General features: G+C 54.7%; 1 protein-coding gene and 1 long non-coding RNA gene across 3 annotated transcripts; one reads left to right on the forward strand and one right to left on the reverse strand.

The window, feature by feature from the left end:
- The first annotated feature begins 730 nt into the window (after positions 1–730).
- On the forward strand, positions 731–6,067 carry LOC106112400 (uncharacterized). Of its 2 annotated transcripts, XR_008745186.1 has the most exons (5): positions 731–859; positions 1,671–1,718; positions 2,470–2,668; positions 3,038–4,800; positions 5,786–6,067. It is a non-coding gene; the product is annotated as an uncharacterized LOC106112400 (long non-coding RNA). The 2 variants fall into 2 exon arrangements; XR_008745185.1 differs by lacking the exon at positions 5,786–6,067 and having other exon boundaries at positions 732–859; positions 3,038–5,352.
- A 7,755-nt stretch (positions 6,068–13,822) lies between these two features.
- Positions 13,823–20,101, reverse strand: ELAVL3 (ELAV like RNA binding protein 3). Its single transcript, XM_027784235.2, is given in 8 exon segments — positions 13,823–16,996; positions 17,173–17,211; positions 17,431–17,647; positions 18,058–18,148; positions 18,150–18,212; positions 18,481–18,561; positions 18,564–18,586; positions 19,243–20,101. Coding segments are annotated over 8 exon segments (996 nt in total). The 5' UTR covers positions 19,400–20,101; the 3' UTR covers positions 13,823–16,671.
- Positions 20,102–22,018: the final 1,917 nt, after the last annotated feature.

Here is a 22,018-nt window from a genome sequence, read left to right on the forward strand (position 1 = left end):
AAGCAGAGGAAATGTGATGGAGACAGCACACTGGGTGAGCTGCCAATTTGGGAACAGGGCGGGGGGGGCCCTTGCTAGGCTGGCAGGCCGGTGTCGAGTCGGGGGGCCAGTGGGGGCCCTGCCAGCTCAGGTACGGGGTCGGGGGTGGGGTCCGGTCCCCTTGCCTGGCCGGCAGGCTGGCATCAAGTTGGGGGGCCAGGGGGGCCCTGCCGACTCGGGTACGGGGGGGGGGGGGGTCCCCTTGCTAGGCTGGCAGACCGGCATCGAGTCAGGGGGCCTTTGGGGGGCCCTGCCGGCTCGGGTATGGGGGGGGGGGGGGGGGCAGTCCGGTCCCCTTGCTAGGCTGGCAGGCTGGCGTCGAGTCGGAGGGCCTTTGGGGGCCCTGCCGGTTCGGGTATGGCTCAGGGTGAGGGGGGTCCAGTCCCCTTGCTAAGGCGGCAGGCCGGCATCGAGTCGGGGGGCCGGGGGGGTCTGCCGGCTCGGGTACGGGGGGGAGGGGGGGGTCAGGTCCCCTTGCTAGGCCGGTAGGCCGGTGTCGATTCGGGGGGCCTTTGGGTGCCCTGCCGGCTCGGGAACGGGGCGGGATGTGGGTGGGTCACCTTGCTAGGCCGGCAGGCTGAGGGGAGCCCGTGGCGGCACCGAGCCCCTGCGCGCCCAGGCGCAGAACGGCAGCCACAGCCCCTCCTGGGCCGGCTCCGGGCTGCGTCGCCCAGCGGGGCCGGCGGGGCGGGGGCGGGGCCGGCCCCAGAAGGTGGGTTCATTTCCGGCCCGCGCGGCGCGCTGGAGCGGTGGTGGCGGTGCGGGGCCTTCGCCGGGAGCCTGGAAGACTTTTGGGCAGGGATGTGCAGCGGTGCGCTGGGTGAGCGGTCGGGCTGCGGGCGGCCGGGGACCGGTGGGTGAGCCCGGGCACGGCCGTCGGGCTGCGGCCGGCTGCGGGAGAGGTGGCGGGCCGGCGCTCGGCCGCGACAGGGAGCGCCTGGTGCCGGCGGCGGGCGGGCTGAGGCGGGCGGCCCGGCCCGGGCCCGGCGGGGCTGCCGGCGGTTCTCGTTTCCCCGGCAGTGACGGTGGTCAGCGGGCTGCTCACGGGGCTGCCTTTTGTTTTTTTTCTCGGAGCTGCGCCGCTACCTCAGCGAGGAAGCGAGGAGCGGCAGCCAGCGGGGCGGCCCCGGTGCTCCCTTGTGGCGGCGGGGCCCAGGAGGGGGGTCGGCCCGCGGCGCCCCGCCGCCCCCCCCCGCCGCCTCCGGGCAGCCGCTGCAGCCGCCGCAGCTCTGCGCGGGGCTTTGTCTTTCCCCCAGCCGCTGGCCGTGGCCGTGGCAGCGGGCTGGGGCTGCCGGCCCCCGCGGGCCGTAGAGGCTGCCTTGGGGCCTGCGGTAACGCTGTCGCAGGGGGGTGGCTCAGGAGCCTCTTCCCGTCCCTGCGAGCGGGCAAGGGAAGGAAAAGCAAGCTGGCGGTGGAATCCCCGCCTCTCGCCCCCGACTGCTGATTTCTCTAAAAAGTATTGCAAAGGGCAAGCGATTAACTGCCGGGGAGGGTTGGGAGGCAGCAGCTCAGGTGTCTCGCTGATCCTGTGTCGTTACAGTCAGCTCCTGAGCCAAAGCAGCCGAGGGGAAGAGGCCTTTTGGTTTGTTCCCGAGTGAAACGGGGCTCTTTTGTTTTTTCTTTGTACCTAGGTTCATCCGGAATTGTACGTTGACAGATCAAGGGGAGCTAAACTGAAGGTCAGTCTAGATGTTACTTTTGTACATATGTCTTGTGCTTGTGAGTCAGACTGCTGACTGTGGAGGGATAACTTTTGTACTCGCCGAGGGCCACGAGGCTGTGTGTGCCCGCTGCTTTGAAGTGCTGCGCTGCTGCTTGGTCAACAGCTGGGGAGGAATTGGTGGTCCCTCGTGGTTACACAGCCAGGCCTGCTGGGCATTTAAACCAGCGCGTCCAGTCGGGCGGTATTATTTTTCTAGATTGTAAATGAGCCTGAAGTATAAACCCACTTACATTTCTGTACGGCGGTGTACTTTGTCAGAGAGCTCAGTCGCACTGACAGAGCTGGCACAGAGTTCCCTTGGGACTCCAGACTTGACTGTCTTGTTGAAAGGCTCCAGAGCCTGCTTTGGAAGTCGCTTGACAAGGCACAGCTTTGCCGTGATTTTGGTACTTGAATTCTGACTATAATGCCAATGCCACATGTTAGCCTTTCTCCAGAAGTTATAAAAGCAGAATGAGCGTTAAGAATCTGATTACCTTTTAACTAAATTCAAAACAAAGTTGCAGGATGAAGTGACTGGAAGTCCTTCAAGTCTGACTGGGTATTGCTGCTGTGCATGTTATCCGCCTGTCTACCGATCATTCCTGCCTCTTGTTCTGTTGTGGTAATTCCTTTGGGTAATGCGTTGGGCTCTGAATGTAGTGCATCTTGACTTCCCCCTGACTCCCCGAGATGTTACCGGTCTTTGCCTTCCTCACGTTTCACAGGGTGTGGGAAGGCCAGAGAGATTGGAAGCCTCAGCTGTTGTGTGCAGAGAAGCTGTCAGCCTTCTAAGAGAGCATGTAGCCAGCAAACGCATCGTGGTGCTTCAGTACCAAGCTGATACCACAGGCCTCCATCTTTTTGTGAAAAGGGATCACAAGAAAATGTGCTGATGTTGAAGGGGGAAAGGTGGCAGGGGAAGAGGTAGGAGGCAGCTTTCAACCAATTTTAGGCTTAACTCCTGTGTTCCTGAAAATGGTTCTGGGCTTTGAGGGGTTTGCTTTTGGCTTTTTGCCTTAAGGGCATCTACCTTTCAGAGTAATGCTTTCTTGGAAGTTGAAAACGGTCCTTCTGGGACACCAAACCAAACCCCCTACCTGGGAGGGCCATTTAGCGTGCTGCACCGTGTGTTTTATTCCCTGTTGGTCACTTGACCCTAGCCACATATGCTCTCCCGGTTTGGCACATTCTTACCCTGCTGGCTGAAAGATTCTGTCTTTTAATTTCCTCAGCTTGCCACAGGCCATAACACTTGTGTGTTCATAGACCGCTTTCCTTGCTCGCTGCTTTCAGATTTGAGCATCTATGCCATGGACGTAGCAGGAGAACAGCAGCTGGATGTAGAGCACAAGCAGTTTAAACAGCACTTGGATAAAGCTGCCAATCGTGTGACTCCAGAAGCCAACAGACACTGTAAGATGCTATTCTGCCATTCTTGGATGGATGCTCTCATAGCCTTTCCATCACCATATGCCTGCTATGATATTCATGGGAACAAGGGACATCTGAATTCACAGCATTTTAAACACCACAAACTCTTGAAGAGTTTATAGGACACAAATCTATTACACTGGCAGATCAGACAAGCTCCTCTGTGTGTGTGTGTGTATATATATTATACTCAGTACTGTTGCGAGGCAAGTCTTTGCCTGGTCCCTCTGAAATTGGGACGAGGACTCATTGATGCATTTCAGGAGCAAAGCTGCTGAGTGAACAGGCTTTTCCTACTAGAAATCAAGCAGCTGGTCTGGCAAAAATTGACTTTGGTTGCATCTTTAAATCCTAGGAGGCTGACAAATGGGATGAGCTGGTTAAAGAGCCTCTCTCCAGGGAAGACTCCACTGACTTGACCCTTAAGCCTAAACTTGTTTCTTACTACGTTTGCTTTGTGTGTGTTAATGCATACCCGATTCATAGGTTTGAGTTGATTGATCAGTTACAACTTGTGAGTAAGTGGTCCTTGGCTACATAAACCTCTCCTCTGCTTTTTTTTACATGTTATGACTTACTGTTGTACTTCAATACAAACCAGGAACAATTCTGGTAGTTTTGCAATCTAACAGTAATACTGTCCCAACTTTGTCTTTCTAACACGTGAGGTCCTTATTTTCTGTTCTGGGAGATAGTGTAGTTCTGTGTATTGGCATGAACTAAACTTGCTGATTTGTTGTAACTCAGATTTAACTTTTCTGTGCTGAAAGGCTAAACTAAGCCTAGAGCTGAACAGTGGGTAGGTATGAGAGCTTCTCCTGTTGTCACAGAAGTGAGGTGATAGCGTTCTTACTGTTGTGTCACTTAGCAGCCTTTTTGTATTCAGAGGCTGTGGTGTGGTGAATGTAATGTCTGAGGTCAAACCCTGCTTTTCTGTATCTAATTCTCTGTTACCACATGTAGGCCTCCTGCCTTACTTGTGTCGCCAGCCTCCACTGGGATTACTCTGTCTGAACAGGTTGCTCTTGCTCCTTATATTATCAAGGGAGAGTAAGAGAAACTTGCAGGGAGCAAACAGTCTCATCCAGGAGAGGCATTTTGAAAGCGATCAAATTGCATTGCATGCAACGAGCAATTTCTTCTGCTGTCTGGAAAAAGTATATGGCTAGTTTGATTTCCAGCACCAGTGTGACTAGTTGGATTGGATGTGTCCACACATCAGTTTCTGTTAGTAACACTTGATGTTCAGACAGTTATTTAAATGGCAACTATAGCAGTATTGACTGGTAAAGGAAAAATGCACGCAGATGTGGTTACCGCTGGGCTTGCTTTAGTCACGACTCAGAGCTGGGCCACCACCCCAGCGAGTGGCAGAGAACCAAGCGATACAGCACAGCTTATATACACTTACCAGATCATTAGTCAATGTCTGAAGTTTTTAGGAGTTTCCTTGGTCCTGTTGGTTCTGTGAATCCATCACCTGACTGTCCCAGTTGATTCACCTGCTCAGTTCCAGTCTCTGCCTCTGTTCCAGGCTCTTCCTTGTGTCACTGAAATCTCAGAATGAAGAACTTGTTGACACCAATGTGATGTAGATAAGCAGACGCTTCTTTATTGACAGCCAGGTGTGTGAGTGAGTCTCCTCACGATCAATGCACACCAAGTTTCAAAATCATACATCTTATATATAACTTATTCATGCATAATCATAGTGTTTCCTGAAAATCATTAACATAGTCTCCTCCCATATCCAATTCTGCACAGTAAAGGTTAGAAAGGTCCAGAAATGGGTCTGGGGTATGATTTGGGTAGGTGGTATATGAGTCAGTGGTCGCAATCTCCCCCTGCCAGAATTACCTTTTACTAAAGTTCACAGTTTCTTGGCAGGTAACTACAGGTTGTTCCAGTTGACTCTCCCCAGTTCCCATTAATTCTATATTCTGACACTTCAATACACTTTCTACATACAGAAGACTAGTCAAATACAAAGAAATCTGTAAAATCCCAAATTTGTTACCTAAGTTTTAAGCAATGATTCTAGCCCATTCTTCTGGCCTTGGTACAGGGCTGTACAAAGGATTTCATAGCAGCTTTTGCTGTGCAACTACAAGTTTCACTAAAATATATTTCTTATTCCAAATGATTTTATAAAATCAAATAAAGTCAATTAATTCTAACTTATTAGCAGATCTGTAACACTTGGATCTTGATCTTCTTTCTGCCTGCTTTAACTCACACACTCCTTCAAGTGCACTTAGTCTTTGAACAAGCAATTCCTATTCACATATGCCAGTTTTTCTAAAAACACCTGCATTTGAGAGCACCTGTGTGCACAAATTGATCATCTGTTGTTTCTCTGTTCTCCCACTGATTAACTGGACTGGGTTTTAAACCAGCCTTGGATTAGGGCTATGCTAGGGCCGAGGCCTGGTTCTGCCACTTAGCTGCTTCAGCACTTTGCATTTCTTAATTCAAAACACATTTTCTTTAGCAAGCAATAATAGAACAATGGAGAACGAACAATTAACAATGGTTTGGTCACTGCTGATGAAGATTACGGTTTCTAGTGTATATTGCTATATGTAACATTTATGAAACCTTGATTTGCAGGAAGAAAAATGTTCTGACTTGTGCCCACAGATGAGCTCCCTGAGATGAGCATTCACATTTTAAAAAGCCTTTAAATCAAAGGCTGTAAATGAGTGTCAGTCTGCACAACCAGCTGGGAATCTTCTGTTGTTCTAGGCCCATATATTTGTCCCATTCAATACCTTGTCTGTGTCATTTGCCTTTTTGTCTGTCCTGTGCTGTCCTGCTAAAGACTTCATAGGCTTCAGTCTTCTGATACTGCTCCAGCTCCCGCATCTAATGCTCCTTACCTCTTATCTGTTCCATCAAGGTATCACCAAAACAGAAAAGTCCAAGAGTTTCAGGGAGTTGCCTCCCCTTCAGGAGGAAGGGAAGAGAAACAACTTGTCAGATGAAGTGCTGATCCATTTCACCTATGCAAACAGGAAAGGAGTGAAGAAACAATGAGAATGTAGGCGAGATGCAAAAAACAGGATTTCTGGATAATATTACTGTATTCTGGTGTTTCACACACACTTTTTCAAATCACTATTCTGTTAACTCTTTTTTGTTAGATCTAGAAGTAGCCTGCTACTAAGCTACTCAACTGACCTGAATATCACCTACGCGTGGACCTCAGAATTGCCTTTCTGTGGCCAGGATTAAATGCTGCCAAGCAGGAATGCCTGAACAGATCAAGCTTTAACGTTCAGATCTGTAACAGTGGGGTTCCAGTATGCCCTTTTTTTGTGCCCCACAGACAAAACAAGCACTACCATTCTACAACCACACACTTCGCCCATCTGAGAGGTGAAAAAAACATCATGGCTATTGGAAAAGAGTAGCATAAAGATAAAAGAGCCTAGGTGATATCAATTCACCTAACCCTAGGAAGCCTAACCCTAAGAGGGCAACCCAAATTCTAACAACCCTAACCTTAAGACACCCCTAACGCTAAGAGCCTAACCCCAACCACCCCAACCCTAAACCCTAACCCCACTTAAACCTAAACTCCCTAAACCTGCTAAAAACCCTAAACCCCCTTAAACCTGAAGTGCCCTTCATCCACGCCACATTCAACATTTTTTCTAAATTCTGAGCATCCTCATTTTATAACTGTGGTAGTTTTCTTCTTATATCCTTAAACGATTTGGCCATAAATAAAGGAATTGCTGTTGTCCTTCATCTGATTCTGTATTCAATGTCGCATACTTTCTGGCTGCCTCTTTTAGTCTATTCAGGAAGTCAGTAGGGTTTTCCTTCTGGTCTTGTTTTATCTTGTATAATTTAGACCAATTTATAGCTTTCAGGATAGCAGTTTTAATGCCAAACAAAATTAATTGCCAATAGCTCTCCATCCTGGCCCTATGGACAGGAATATTCAGGTCCCAGGCAGGCTTTTCCAGGGGAAAATGATCTTCTACTGCTCCCTGTAAAACCCCTGTAGATATTTGACCCTGTACTTTATTTCTTATGGCTCATTTGATCATATCCATATCAGCAGAATCAAACACTTCTCCCATCACAGCGTCTAGATCACTACAATCTGGGTTTGGGAGTTTTATCAAAATCTCAAAGGCCTGGGCCATTTGTTCGGGTTATCTTAACAGTCACCCACTGCCTGTTTCCAATTGCTGAAATCTGCTATTGCAAAGGGAACTTTAACCACTACTGATCCTTCTGTCCCCACAGCTTATTTAAAGGGGTCTGAATTGGCAGTGCCTTTTCACCATCTTTGCTTCAAGTTCTTCCTGCCACAGGGCTAAAAGCCTTGTTTTTCTCTTCTTCAGCAATCACTATCACTCACAAATGGGTCTGTACCCCCTCCCAGGTTCCTAGCCTGAGAAAGGTTTTTAGGGATGTTCCAGGGGTGGGGCGAATATTTTAGTATTAACCAGGGCAGAGAGGAAAGGATTTTAGGGACAGACTGTGGGAGCTGGGAACAAGGAATTTAAGGTCACAATTGGGGGATGGGGTGGAGGATTTCACGGACAGACACAGCAGGGTTGAGGAAGGTTTAAGGAATGGATGGGGAGGTGCAAGGAAAGATACTTTAGGGATGCACTGGGAGTTTGGGAGAAAGATTTTGTGGATGGATGTGGGGGAAGGGAAAGGATTTTGGGGCTGCACTGGGAGGGCAGGAGGATGGGTTTTAGGGATGACTCAGGAGGGTCAAAGAACTTTTTAGGGACAGACTAGGGCAGAGAAGGGGAAAGTTTAGAGCAGTATTGAGGATTTACAGGGAAGGACTCGGTGGAGGCAAGAGGAATGATTTTAGGGATGTACACCAGTGGATCAAGGAAAGACTTTATGCACTGACCAGGCAGGCAGGGGGAAAGACTTTAGGGACAGACTAGGGCCATGTGGACACGTAAAGGGATTTTTTTTTTAGGGATAGAATGGGGGTTTGGAGGGAAGGATTTAGGACCCAAAGAGGGGCAAGGGGAAGGATTTTAGGTACAGGCTGGAGCTTTTTGGGGGAAGGACAAACCACAGGCAAGGGGAAGGAGTTTTGGGATGGATTGGGGGTGGGTGGGGAGGGTGGGGTGTGGAGATGGATTTTATCAATGGACTAGGGGGTGCTGAGGAAAGGAATTTAGGGACAAACCACGGGCATGGGAGGAAGGATTTTTAGGGGTTGGTTTTGGGGTTTTCTTCATATTTTTAATTGCAATTTTCTCCAAGGGAGCAGCGGCTGGGCATTTCCAACGTGTATTTGGGCTCTGTATGAGTAAAGTGAAAGGTCAATTCTCTCATCTCAGGAAGCAAGTAGCCCAAGTTTTGCTATGAACTTCACACAGCTACCAGGGCACAGTGAGAGATAGCAAGAAAATTCCTTCCTGGCACCTTCTCCAGGAGTCACACGCCATTAGAGTGAGAAAGTGAGGGGACCCTTTTATTGGCTCAGAAAGCTGGTAGCCCAGGTTTTGTTGTGTTACTTCCATGGCTACCAGGGCAAGGTGAGAGCCAGCAACAAAACCTAATGGAGCCCAGCTCATACATTGGAAATATCCAGCCACTGTTCCCTGGGAGAAGGTGCCAGAAAGGAATTCTTTTGCTGGCTCTCACCCTGCCATGGTAGCTATGTGAGGGACACCACAAAACTTGGGCAGTCATCTTTCTGAGCCAAGAAAATAGTCACTCCATTTTCTCATGGTTCTTGCATTTTCACACTCATATGGAGCCCAAAGTCATGTTGGAAACATCCAGCCACAGCTCCCCTGAAGAAGGTTCCAGAAAGGCATTCTCTTGCTAGCTCTGACCGTGCCCTGGTAGCCATGTGAAGGACACCACAAAATATGGGCTGCCTGCTTTCTGAGCCAATAAAAGGGTCTTCTCACTTTCTCACAGTCTCTTCACTTTCGCACTCGACCAGAGCCAAACTCCCACCTTAGGAACATCCAGCCACTGCTGCCCTGGAGAAGGTGCCAGGAAGGAATTCTGTTGATGGCTCTTATCTTCCCTTTGCAGCCATAGAACTGCTGAAAAAAAAACTTGGGCTACCTGGCTTCTGCTGGACTTCCTCAAAGCCTGTCAGAGGCCCTGGCACCCTCCAGAAAGCCCCACAGCTCTGACAGAGCTTTGCAAATATGTGACAGAGGTGCTGGTACCTTCCAGAAAGCATCGGAGCTTTGACCAAACTTTACTGAAGCTGGCCAGAGGCCCTGGCACCCTCCAGAAATCCCCATGGCTCACACAACACCACCACCAGACCTGGAGCCCAAAGAGCACAACAAAGATAGTGAATATTTATTCATTCACAAGCACAAGTCCCAGGAGCAAGCCTGCTCTGGGCCTCGGTGCCCATGTGTTCACCTTGGGACACCTTGGCAGCCATTTCTGAGGCAGTGCTTTTCAGTCAGGCAGAGAATGGCCAGCTCCAGAGCAATGAGCAGAGGTGGAGGTAACCAAAATAAAGGAGAGGGACCAAGGAACAAGAGAGAAGAAAAGGGATGATGGGGAATAGCAAAAGTCAGTGGGAGAGGCAGCACAGAGTGACCATCAGAGGAAGGGACAGGGAGAGGGACAGCACTGGAAGAACGCACCACTGATGAGCAGCAGCGCAGAGAGACAACAGAACCAAAAATATTGAGGAAGAGAGAGGGGAAAGAAAGGAGAGCAAGCTGGATAGGGGGATATAGCAAGAACTGATGGATCATGAAACAGGGCAGAGAGAAAGAAAAAATAAGAGAAAGGACAGAGGTGACGGCAAGAGAGGGGAAAAAAGGGACAGGGATTTGGCCAGAGATAGAAGCAGTAGGAACAGGGAAAACAGACAAAAAGGGAGGCAGGGAACAGGAAAGAGCTGGAGTAAGAAGCAGTAGGGACAGAAGGAGAGAGAGAGAAAAAAAAAAAGGAGAAAGAACAGAGAAACAAAAATAAGGACAGGAAGTAGGACAGAGAGGGAGAAAAAAAATGGGGTATGAGCAGCATGATGGAGTAAAAAAATAGGGGCAGGGAGCAGGACAGGGAGAGACAATGAGAAACAATGGGATGGAAAGCAGGACAGTGACAGATAAAAAGGAAGAAGGTGCAAGACAGACGTGATGGGAGAAGGACAGAGAAACAGAAAGAGGGTCAGAGAGCAGGACACTGGGAGAGAGCAAGAAAAAGGGGCAGGGAACAGGACACAGAAGGGGAATGGGACAGACAGATTGTATGAGAAAGTGATGCAGATAAAGACAGAGATAAGGGGGAAAAGGGTAGTGGAGGAAGATGAAATAGGGATGCAGAGCCCTACAGAGGGTTAGAGAAAACAAGTGGGGGACAGAAAATAGGATGGAGGAGAAATGATCATTAAAAGGGAGCTGTGGTGGGACAACAAGGTGGGTAAGGACAGAGAGAGAGGGAAACAGAGGGATGAGGACCAGGACAGTGGGACTGAAAGGCAGAAAGAAAGGGAGCAGGACAGCAAGGTGGAGTGAGGAAAACACACAGACGGGAACAGTCAGAGGAAAGTGCAAGAAAGAGCTGAATGGGAAGGGTGGTGGGATATACAGAAAGAAAGAATAGTGACAGAGCAGGGAGGAGGGGTAGACAGAAAAACAAGGACAAGACCAAGAACAGAGGGATATATAGAGAAAGAGGTATCGAGGGACCAGGAAAGCAGGATAGAGACAGAAAGGAACAGGGTGCAGGACACCAGAATACAGAGAAAAGCTGATACATGGAGAAGTGGGGGAAAAGCCAGAAAGAGAAAAAGCCAGGGAGGAGGACAAAGGGACAGCATGAAAAAAAGAGGATGGGAAGACAGGCAGAGAGCTGGAGAAAGAAGATACTGCTGGGGAGCACAACAGGAGAGAGCTCAAAAGAGAACGGGAAGCAGGGCAGTGGGATTCAGGAAAAAAAACCAACCACAGTCAAAGGGAACAGGACTAGATAGAGGGGGAAAAGGGACTCGAAACTGGATTGGAAAAAGGACAGAGGGATTGACAGAGAAAGGGAGGGGCAGGGAGCAGGTCAGAGTGACAATGAAAAAAAACCAACCAAGCAGGGAGATGGAAAAATACAGTAAAAATAGCGACGAAGTGGCATGCAAAGAGACTAATTAAAGAGACATTAAAAATACTGACAGGGAACAGGATGGAGGGAGAAAGAAGAGACGGGCAGGACAGAGGGATAGAGAAATACAGGGATGGGGAGCACAACTTAAAGACAGGTAGAGAATAAAGAGGACAGGGAACAAGCAAGAGGGACTAGGGAGGGGGCATGGCAGGGCGTAGGATGACACAACACAGATCAGGACAAAGATGGAGAAGAGAAAAATTACAACTCACTGAAGGACAGAAATGGAGGTAGAAAAAGAAAAGAGGAACAGGGAGCGGGAGACAAGATATAAGGAAGGGGGAAAAAATTTAAAAAAAAAAAGGAAAAGAAAGGGACAGGGAGCAGAGACAAGCAGAGAGGCGGGTGGGGATCTGGAGGCTTGGAGGATGCAGAGAGGGGCTGGGAGAGCTCAGGATGCTGGACATGACCCTAAGGGCCTGGGACTCACCGCAGGTCCTGTTTTCGGCACCGCCCACAGAATTTTCCAGTTCACATGCTTCTTTCTCTCTCCCTCCCTTCCTCTTCTGCAGCTCTGATCGCTTGACTGTCCTCTGCCTAAGAGAACACAGGGGTGTTGATACCAAAAAAGTTAGAGACAAAAGTCTCTAATACTTGGTTTTGAGTTAGAAAGCAGGCATTCTTTATTTTTGGTGCTCGATGCACAGGGGGTAAGTTCTGCCCAATGTGCATACACACTTTGTTCACTGTTTATCCTTATATGGCCAATCTATACATATTAATGACATTCCTGAAAAAACATTAGTATATTCATTACAGTTCTATGAACTACTTATCATACCTACACGCATGTGTGATCTGATAGGTCGGGGGTCCTCTGGTGGTCGTTTGGGACATCTTCATCCTTTCTTCATCCTCTTCCTTGTCATCTTCCTGTCGCAGCACTATCAAAACTAGCTGGCTGCAACAAGGCTTTTACCATCCCGTACCAGGCTAACTTCAATAAGTAGTTCCCACGCTTTGGCCCTGCACAACCACCAGTCCCCCACAAGGTTTCAGAAGTTCATCTACTATCCGTGCTGTTTCTTCATCCTCTTCAGGCCAGTCCACCCTGCTTCTTGCCTCTGCTGTGTCCGGATCCTTCCTTCTCCAGGCTCCTCTTCCAGCCAGCCTCTCCTCACCCAGGCCCCATTCCTCTCTCTGCATCTCCCAGGGCCTCTCCTTGTCACTCCTACATCCAGGGCACATGCACACTCTCTCCTCCCTCTGCTTCTTCCAGGTCTCTCTTCATCCAGTGCTCTCTTCCATGCCCCTCAGGGCTGTTTAACTACTTAGCAGGAACCAGCCACAGCTGCACATTATCCACATCAGCCAACCCACCGCTCCTGAAGCCAGCCCACAGCTGTATATTTTCAATGTTAATTAACCTGCCTTCATTCCTCTACAATTCCTCTACATCTTTTCTTCTTGGCCTTTTTGTGACCTTCTCTTCTGGCCCTGTTTCAGCACTCTTGGCTCATGTCTTGGTTTTTGACTGGTTCTTATCTACTTAGTAGCTAAACTACACAATACAGCATTGTACAGCTCAGCAATGTCATGGATACATTCGTTGCAACATTTACAGCAACATTTACAGTTAAGCACACTGATAAAATTCCTCCTGTAGCTGTGTCTTATGGCTCTTTCAATATGAGGCTTCCCAGATACACAGATTTACACGCGCATGCACTCTCCCCATGGCCATACCATGGATTTGGAGACACAGACCCTATGGTGCACATCAGTGCTACGGTCTGCTGAGAACTACTCAGAGGGACCCTTCCTCACCCAGAAAGGCTGCCTGTCTCTTGTCTGCAGCTGGAGGCACCTTCCAGCTCAAGTCCCCGTGATTCCATTCTTCAGCTGCTTCACCTTTTCCAAGCTTCTTAAGCTTCACCCACAGCAGCTCCTGTCTAAAGCCTCTAAGTGTCCACTAGTCCCCAGCTGCCCACGCCGGTAGAAGAGAGGCTGGAGGCAGCCCATGCAAATCAGAGGCAAATGCAGTCCACAACCACCCCAGGGAGGGACAGACAAGTCCCCTGCCCAGCCTCTGGGAGAGGAAGACAACAGGCAGCCATCACCCGCAGGATCCATTGCAGCTCACCCTAGTAGGACCTCCCTGCTCCTGTGGCAGGACCTCCAGAGACGCCACTTTCTCCATGCAGATGCTCCCAGCACCTGCGTTAATGGATAATAAAGCACATTCGAGGGCAGCACTGTTGGGAAGGGGCGGGGGGGACACTGTCTCCTCCTGGTGCCAGGCAGGGGGAGGGTTGGGGTCTCCTTGCAGTGGGACAAGGCGTGGGAAATCCCCCTCCCCACCCTTGTCTGCCTGGGGAGCAGGAAGGAGCCATCCTTTACCTGCAACCACCGAAAGCTCCCACCTGCTGCCAAAGACCACAAAGGCATGGAGGGCTGGCCTCCCCGTGTGCCTCGCAGCCCCAGTGACTGTGCCATGTGGCTCTGGCAGGGTCCCAGTATTGCGTTGTCCCCAGTTAGCTGCAGCAGGACTCACCCTGGCCCCACTGGCAGGGGGACAGTGAAGGATGTCACCCCTGGGGTGCCCTGTGCTTTGGGGTGTGGTCACATCACACAGGGCCACACATACCCCCCAACCCACACACATGTCAATTTCTGAAATTTTTTTTTTTAAGATTTTTTTTATTTCTGCCATGAAAAGTACAAACAGCCAAGTCCGGGAGTGGGGGCCAGAAGCCCATCCCCTCCAGGGGCCCCACTCCACCGCAGGGGGGCCTGTTCACGCTCAGGAGCTTTCTCCCCATGGTGGGTCCCCCCCCCCACCTCAGACAAATGGAGGGGGGAGGGGGCAAGGCAGGGCCCCTGGGGTGCAGCTCTTATTGCTACTGAACTGGGGGTCCCCTCAACCCACCCATCCTGCTGGGGCTGGGGCTGCCTGGGTCCCTGGGATGGGGGTCCCCAGGGTGAAGCCGCCCCAGGGTGGGGCAGGTGGGTCATAGCTTGGTGGGGTAGGGGCAGTCCTGGACACCTGGGTCCCTTGCCTACCCCAGGGACGGACACACACACACACAGGTGGGGAGGAGGGGGGAGTAATACATATTTACATTAACAATAAGTTAAAACTACAAGGAGCTGCAAACGGGCACAACACGACGCAACGCAAAAAGCAGGACCTGGGATGGGTGGGGGTCCTAGGGAACCCAGGAGGAGCAGAGGGCCCCAGGGGTCCCAGGGCTGGGGAAAGCCAGAGAAGAATTGGAAATAAATAGGAACTGAAACCACTGAAAAGCAAGAAATTATCCCGACGGAGAAGAGAAAATTAATAATAATAGCAATAGTAATAACAACAATAACAATAACAATAACAATAATAATAATAATAATAATAATAATAATAATAATAATAATAATAATAATAATAATAATAAAGATGGGGCTGCTATAGGTGGCAGCCTGTTGGGAGTTTCAGGGGCTTTTTTGACCTTTTCTTTGGCCAGGATGCTCAAACTGGCCAAGCAAAAGCACCTGCCCCAGCAAGCTGAGGAAGTTGGGGCAAAAATGCCTATTTTGGGGGTGTTTGGAGAAGGGTGGGGACAGGGCAGTGTGGATACACACACACACACACACCCCAGTTTGGGGGTGCCAGAGGCTCAGAAGCAGTGGGACCCCCTGGAAGTCTCAACCTGGTGGCATTTTAGTGCCATTGACCCAGCTCCAGAAAGTGCTGTGACCATTCCTGGGGATCACAACCTCTGGTCCTGCCTCCAAGCAACACGGGGGGGTGGGAGGGCACATAACAGATTCCCACCCCCTGCAACTTCCCTCCCCCCGCCCCCCACAGGGGCAGGTTTTGGGGGGGAGTTCAGGGGATTTTTTTTTTTTTTTAATTTTTTTTTCTTCTCTTATAAAAATAGATGGGTATGTGTCTGTCACTCCGGAGGAGTCACCGCTCACTGTGTCGGTTTCTCTCCTCGCTACCATTTAGCGCTACCATTATTGTTATTATTCGTTGGGGGTTTTTTGTTCTTTCTCCCCAAAAAATTTCCCCCTTCAGTAAAAAGACACCAATGGAAAAAAAAGAGGAGAGAGAGCAGACACCCCCCACCCCGGACTCCTGGACCGGAGGGGGAGCAGAGCACATCCCCCACTTGGCACTAGCCTGGGGACAAAATAAACCGAATGGGGGGGTGGGGGGAGGGGCAGGACACGACCCTCCCAGCGGCAGCAGCCAGAGTTGGGGCTTGAACCTGCGTATCCCGGGCGCCGCTCCACGTGGTCCGGCCACCGCCAAAGGGCGCCACCGCGGGCTAGGGCTGCGGGGGAGGGGACGTGGCCTTTGAGCTGGGGGTGTGGTCTCCGAGGGGCGTGTCTTCGCATGGGCGGGGTTTCGTTGAACAGGGGGAGGGGCTCCCCCCATTTTCCACCCCACCCCTCCCGGTGCCCCTGGAGGGCAGCTCGGTCCCAGAAGACCCCTGTGGGGTCTACAACCCAAGCCAACCTTGCCCCTGCGGGGCCAGGACACCCCTAAAAGGGGGGGGGGCCCCCCACTTCTCCCCATTTTGGGGTGCACACACACCCTGCAGAGAAGGAGAATGGGGGGGGGCGGGCCTGTCTGGCACTTGCCCCAGGGGAGTGCAGGGGGCCCTGGGCAGGGGGGCCCCGAAGTACCTGGGCTCGCTGGAGGTCACCATGGCTTCTGGATGCTGGAGGAGGGACAAGGACCCCCGACCTACATGGTCTCCACAGTGCCCAGGAGGTGCCCCCCAACACCTCAAGGTGCTGAGGGGGGGTTCCTGGGGTCCTTGAGGGGGCACCCATGGCATTCCTGGGGGCTTCAGAGGTGATCCTCCTCCATATCCCGACTCCTTCACAATTCCCAGGGTTTTCAGGGTGCCTTGGGGAGGGTCCCCAGTGTGTTCTCAGTGTCCTGGGGGTTCTCCAGTCTTTCCAGGGTGGCATGATTTCACAGGTGGGAGCTGGGAGGGGTGGCCCAAACACCTCTGTGCCCCCACAGTGTCCAAGAGCTCTGGGGCACCTGGGGGGAGTCCTCAGGGTGTCCACAGTGCCTAGGGGAGAGGTGGGGGTGTCCATGGTATCCAGGCTGTGCTTCGAGTGTCCCCATGGAGGAGGGGGCGTCCCCAAGATCTGCAAGTGTCCGGGGGAGCTCTCCAAGGTCTCCAGGGTGGGGAGTTCCCCCAGGTGTCCTTGGTGCCTGGTGGGGGTCCCCACAGTCTCCAGGGTTATCCTTAGGATGTCCCCATGCTGTCCTTGGTGCCCATGGAGGGGGCCCCAACATGTCCGGGGGTGTTCTCCATGGTCTCCAGGGTGTCCTTGGGGATCTCTGTGGCCTGGTGGTGCCAGGGGACCTGGTCCTGGGGGCCAAGGTGGGGCCAGTGGGGTGGGGCTCAGGCTTTGTGCTGTTTGCTGGTCTTGAATGAGACCTGGAGCACACGGTCACCCAGGCGGTAGCCGTTGAGACTAGCGATGGCCATGGCCGCCTCCTCGTAGTTTGTCATGGTGACAAAGCCGAAGCCCTTGCACTTGTTGGTGGCGAAGTCGCGGATGACCTTGACGTTGGTGACAGCACCAAAGGGGCCAAAGAGCTGCCAGAGGACACTCTCATCTGCCTCAGGTGCCAGGTTGTAGACAAAGATGCACCAGCCAGTGCCGGGGGCCCCCAGGCCCACTCCAGCCAGCCCTGGCACTGCCTCGATGGCCAACGGGGAGAACCTGGGCAGCAGTGACAGCGGGCTGGCCTGGGGTCAGGGCACCTGGACGCCAGGTTGCCCCACCACCACCAGGACACGTGGGTCCCCTCCTGCCAGGGTCCCCAGCCCGTGTGTGGGACTGGGGGTGCAGAGCTGGACTGAGGGGGGAGGGGCAGAGGGGTGGGGAGGGGCCATTACCTCTTCACGCCGTAGGCCACATTCAGCAAATTGTCGAGCCTGGAGGGGACAAGAGGTCATTAGGGAGGCGTGGGGGTGCACCCATGTAGGTGTCTCTTTGCCATGGGGTTGGCCCACATCCTGTGGTGGCCCCATCTCCTGGGGGTGTCCTCATGGTCCTGGGAATGTCTCCACACCCTATGGTGGCCCCGTCTCCAGGGTCATGCCCCCATTCCCAGGGATGTCCCACGCCCTGTACCCCAGGCATGTTGGGCTCACCGGAAGCGCTGGGGGGGGTGGTGCAGGGCGCCATAGCGGCGGGCACTGGGGCAGAGGCTGAGCAGGGCCCCCCCTGACTTCTGGCCCGGGCTGTTGGCAAACTTGACAGTGATGGGCTCAGCAGCACCCAGCGGTTTCTGTCCGTGCAGACCCCGGACAGCCTCCTCTGCCTCCACACGCTTGTCAAAGCGGATGAAGCCCACTCCCCGCGAGACACCTGCATGCAGGGAGGCCGGGGAACAGGACCCTGAGATGCCACTGCACACCGATGGGACCCAAGCATCCAGGGAATTCATGCCTCCCACCCTGAGACCCACCCACAGGACTCAGGCATGCAGGGAATACACTGCCATGGGACCCAGGTGTCAGGGGAATCACACACACCCCACCACAGACCCACCCATGGGACCCAAGCATCCAGGGTATCCCTCCCCCACCTCTACCCCCAAGACCCACCCATAGAACCCAGGTGTCCCAGGAATCCCCCTGCCCCCAGACATCCCACTGCCCATCCATGGGACTGAAGTGACCAGGAAACATCTCCCCCACCCCCTCGACCCCACTGAGGACCAAGGCACCTGGGTAAGCCCCCTCCCCCAGCAGGGGGGCCCAGCCATCCAAGCACACCTGTGACCTGGTCAACAAGTATACGGGAGGTGATGATGCGGCCATACTGGGAGAAGAGCTGCTCCATCTCCTTCTGCCCCATGGGCCTTGGGGAGGCCGCTCACATAGAGGTTGGCGTCACGGATGGAGGCTGAGCTGGGCCGAGCATAGGACACCTGCAGGGGGGGTCAGCCCTGGGGACCTAGGTGTCCAGGTGCCAGAGCTGCCAACCACCCATGAATGTCCTCCCCCACCAGGGGATCCAGGCATCTTCCCCCACCAAGGACCCCCTGTAGTGTCCACCCACCGCAAGGGACTCCCTGGTGCTTAACCCTCACCAGGGACCCCCAGCATCCTGCTCCAAGGGACCCCCAGCATCAACCCCACCTCCCCAAGTGACCCCCCAGTGCCCACCCCACCACAAGGGACCCCAGCAACTGGCACCTTGATGGTCTTGGTCTGCAGTTTGAGGCCGTTGAGGGTGCTGATGGCCTTGTCAGCGTCACCCGCCTCAACGTAGTTTGACGAAAGCCGTAGCCCAGGCTCTGCCCTGGGGTGCGGGGTCAGCACTGAGGGTGGCCGCAGCACCAGGCCCAGTTGCACCATCCCCTGTCCTTGTCCCCACCCCACCCCTGTCCCCAAGGCCCATTTCCATCCCATCTTCACCTCTGTCCCTGTAGGCCCCCCATCCCTGTGTCCCCCCATGCCCCTGTACCAGGGATTTTGCGGTTAAGCTTTGCAGGACCTAATGTCCCCAGAGATGGTCCACAAGTTGTCCCTGTCCCCACAATCCCATCCACGTGTCCATGCCTGTCCCAGTCCCCATGTCCCATCTCCTCATGTCCCATGTCCCCATGCCCCATTGGCCTGTGTCCCATCTCCCCACATCCTATTTCCCTGTGTCCTCGTGTCCCCATGCCTCCTCTCCCCCATCCCATCTCCCTGTGCCCCTGTGTCCCATCTCCCCGTGTCCCAGCTCCTGTGTCCCATGTCCCTGTGCCTCAATGTCCTGTGTCCCCGTGTCCCATGCCATCTCCCATCTGCCCATGTCCCATCTACCCATGTCCCATCTCCCCACGTCCCCCATATCTCAACTGCCTGTGTCCCTGTGTCCCCACCCACCATGTCCTGCCTCCCCACATCCCCATCCCATCTGCCTGTGTCCCACATCCTGTCTCCCCATGTCACATCACCCCTGTACCGTACCAGTGACCTTGTCGCGGACAAGCTTGCAGGACTCAATGTCCCCAAGGCTACCAAAGAGGCTTCGCAGCTCCTCCTGGCTCATGCTCTGGGGCAAGTAGTTGACGATCAGGTTGGTTTTGCTATCATCAGCCATGGGGGGGCCCCGGGGGGGCCCCATTGGAAAGGACTGCCGCTGCCACCCCCTGGCCCCCGGCACTGCCACCACTGGTACGGCCACAAGGGACAGGGCCACATCCGGATGGCCCCCGGGGTGCTGGGAGCCTGGGCCTCCACCGTGCTCAGAATCTGCTGAAGGGATGGATGGATGTCACCAGGGCGTCTCCATCATGGGGACAGCAGTGGGACAGGGACACTGGAGTCACAGGGCCAGTGCAGGGACAGGCATGAGGGACCCCAGGCAGTGGTGACATGGGGTCATCACTGAGGTCAAGTAGGGACGAAGCCATGGCATGGGGGCCAGGGGGATGGGGACAGCAGGACATGGCAGCAGGGACAAGGACACCGGAAGGGCAGCACAGGGACTATGTGTGTAGTGACATGGGGGTGGTGGGCTCTTCAGGGCCTGGCCAACTGGATCCCCACAGCCAGTCCCTCCCCCCCAGCAGGGCAGGAGGGGACCCAGGCATCCGAGCTCCCCAGCACCCCAAAACAGGAGGGGACCCAGGCATCTGGGCTCCCCCAGCACCCCACTACCCCAAAACTGGAGGGGACCCAGGCATCTGGGCTCCCACAGGACCCCAAAATGGGAGGGGACCCAGGCATTCAGCAAGCCCCTCCCCACAGGGGATTATCCCCCATTGAGCAGCAAAGCCCCATGCCCCTCCCTCCCACCCACCCTACCCCCCAGCACAACAGCAGGGGGACAATGGGCCTTTGTCACCGGGAGATGGGACACCCGGGGCTGCCAGCCATGGCCACGGCCATGGGGGTCCGGGGGCTCCCTGCTTGCGACCCCCCGCCCCCAAATAGGGACCGTGAGCGCCAGGAGCTGGCCAGGGGCTGAAATGGGGTGGAGGCGCAGACACCTGGCTCCTGGGGGGGTGGTACTGTACCTCTAAAGGCTGGGGGGGGGGGGGGGGGGGTGTCGCGGGGGGGGGGGGGTGAGGTGGTGTCTCTGTCTGCCCATGGGGCAGTGACAACCTTGAAATCAGTCGGTGAGAAAAGTGAAAGCAGAAAAGCTGAAAATCACCAAATCGGATTGTGAAAATGGGATTTGCGGGTGGCGCGGCCACGGACACGCATGGACATGGACACAGACACGAGCGGACATGGACATGCAGGGATACGAACACACACGGACACAGCCACGCACAGCCACAGACACACATGGCCACGGTCATGCAAAATGCAGCAACACACCTCTGCCACACACACGCTCTGCACAGGGACAGGACCGCACATGTCTGCGTGGCCATGTGTCATGTGTGCGCACACATCCCCCCCCCCCCCACACGTGTATTCCTGCACCCACATGTGAAAGCAGAGGCATGGGTGTGTGCACTGCCACACACAGTGCCCACACGTGTGCAGGCCCCACAACACTGCGCACATGCGTGTGGCACCAGCTCTCCGAGGCCCCTGGTGCCACAGGGAGCATTGGGAAGGGTTGGGAGGGGTTGGGTCCCCACCCCACCCTTGCACACATGTGTCCCAGCCCCGCACGCCCCCGTGGCGCACACATACATGTGCCCTCCACACGCGATCCAGATGCATGTAAATGCAGCTCTCGGTGACACTCCTGTCCCCACCCGAGCATGTCACACGCTCACGGAGACATTGCAGAAGGAGGATGGGGAGGGTCACTTGGCGGGGGGGGAACACGAGACGACACGACAAGGCGGTGGGGGGACGCTGGATGCCGGGGGGGGGGGGGGGGGGGATGGGTCTTTGAAGAGACAGAGGATGCTGGGGGTACCGGCTGCACACCCCCACTGTGACACCCCCAAACCCTGCAGCCCCTCCCCCCGCTCCTACCGTCACCATCGTTGCGGGGCCGTGGGGGCTGCCCGGCCCGCACGGCCCAGCGGGCTCGGGGTGGCTGCGGGGGGCCCCGAAGCAGGTGGGGGCTGCGAGGGTCTGGGCCGCGGCGCCGGGCGCTGCGAGCAACGGCCCCGTCGGTCCTTTAAACGTCCTTGGGCGGCCGCGGGGCGGGGCCCCCCCCAAACCGCCGCGGTGGGCGCGGCCCGGCCCCCCCCCCCCACCCCCCGCAGGTGGGTCGGTCCGCCCCCCCCCCCCCCGACACCCCAAAATGGACCGGCCCCCCCACGGTCCGCTCCAGCGAAGCCCATTGGCTGCCGAGCGGGCGGGGCCCCCCGACGCCCCTCGAGACACCCACACCCCACCCCCCCCCACCCCTGCCAAACACCGCATACGGGCGCCCCCACCCCGGCCCCGCCCACGTGACCCGAGGAGGAGGAGGAGGAAGGGGGGGGGGGCGGGAAGAAGGAGGAGGACAGAGAGAGGGGGCAGGGTGTGTGATGGAGAAGGAAGTAGCGGGGAGGGGAGGAAGAGGAGGAGGGTGATGAGGGAGAGGAAGGACAGGGGGGTGATGAAGGAGGGGGCGCACACGTGAACTGGGACGCCTGCGGCGAGGGGCGGCGCCGGTTCAGCACCGCGGACAGCGCCGGGGCCGTAACCCCTCCCGCTTTGCCACGGGAGGGGCCGTCCTGCGACCCCCAGAGCTGTGGGGACCCCTGTGAGACCCCCCTCACATCCTCATGGTGCCCCAAATTTCGCCACCCACCCACCCCACCCACCCACCCCGGGCAGAGCGCAG

This window comes from Falco peregrinus (assembly GCF_023634155.1).
Source record: "Falco peregrinus isolate bFalPer1 chromosome 12 unlocalized genomic scaffold, bFalPer1.pri SUPER_12_unloc_2, whole genome shotgun sequence".
In the NCBI taxonomy this organism is placed as follows: Eukaryota; Metazoa; Chordata; class Aves; order Falconiformes; family Falconidae; genus Falco; species Falco peregrinus.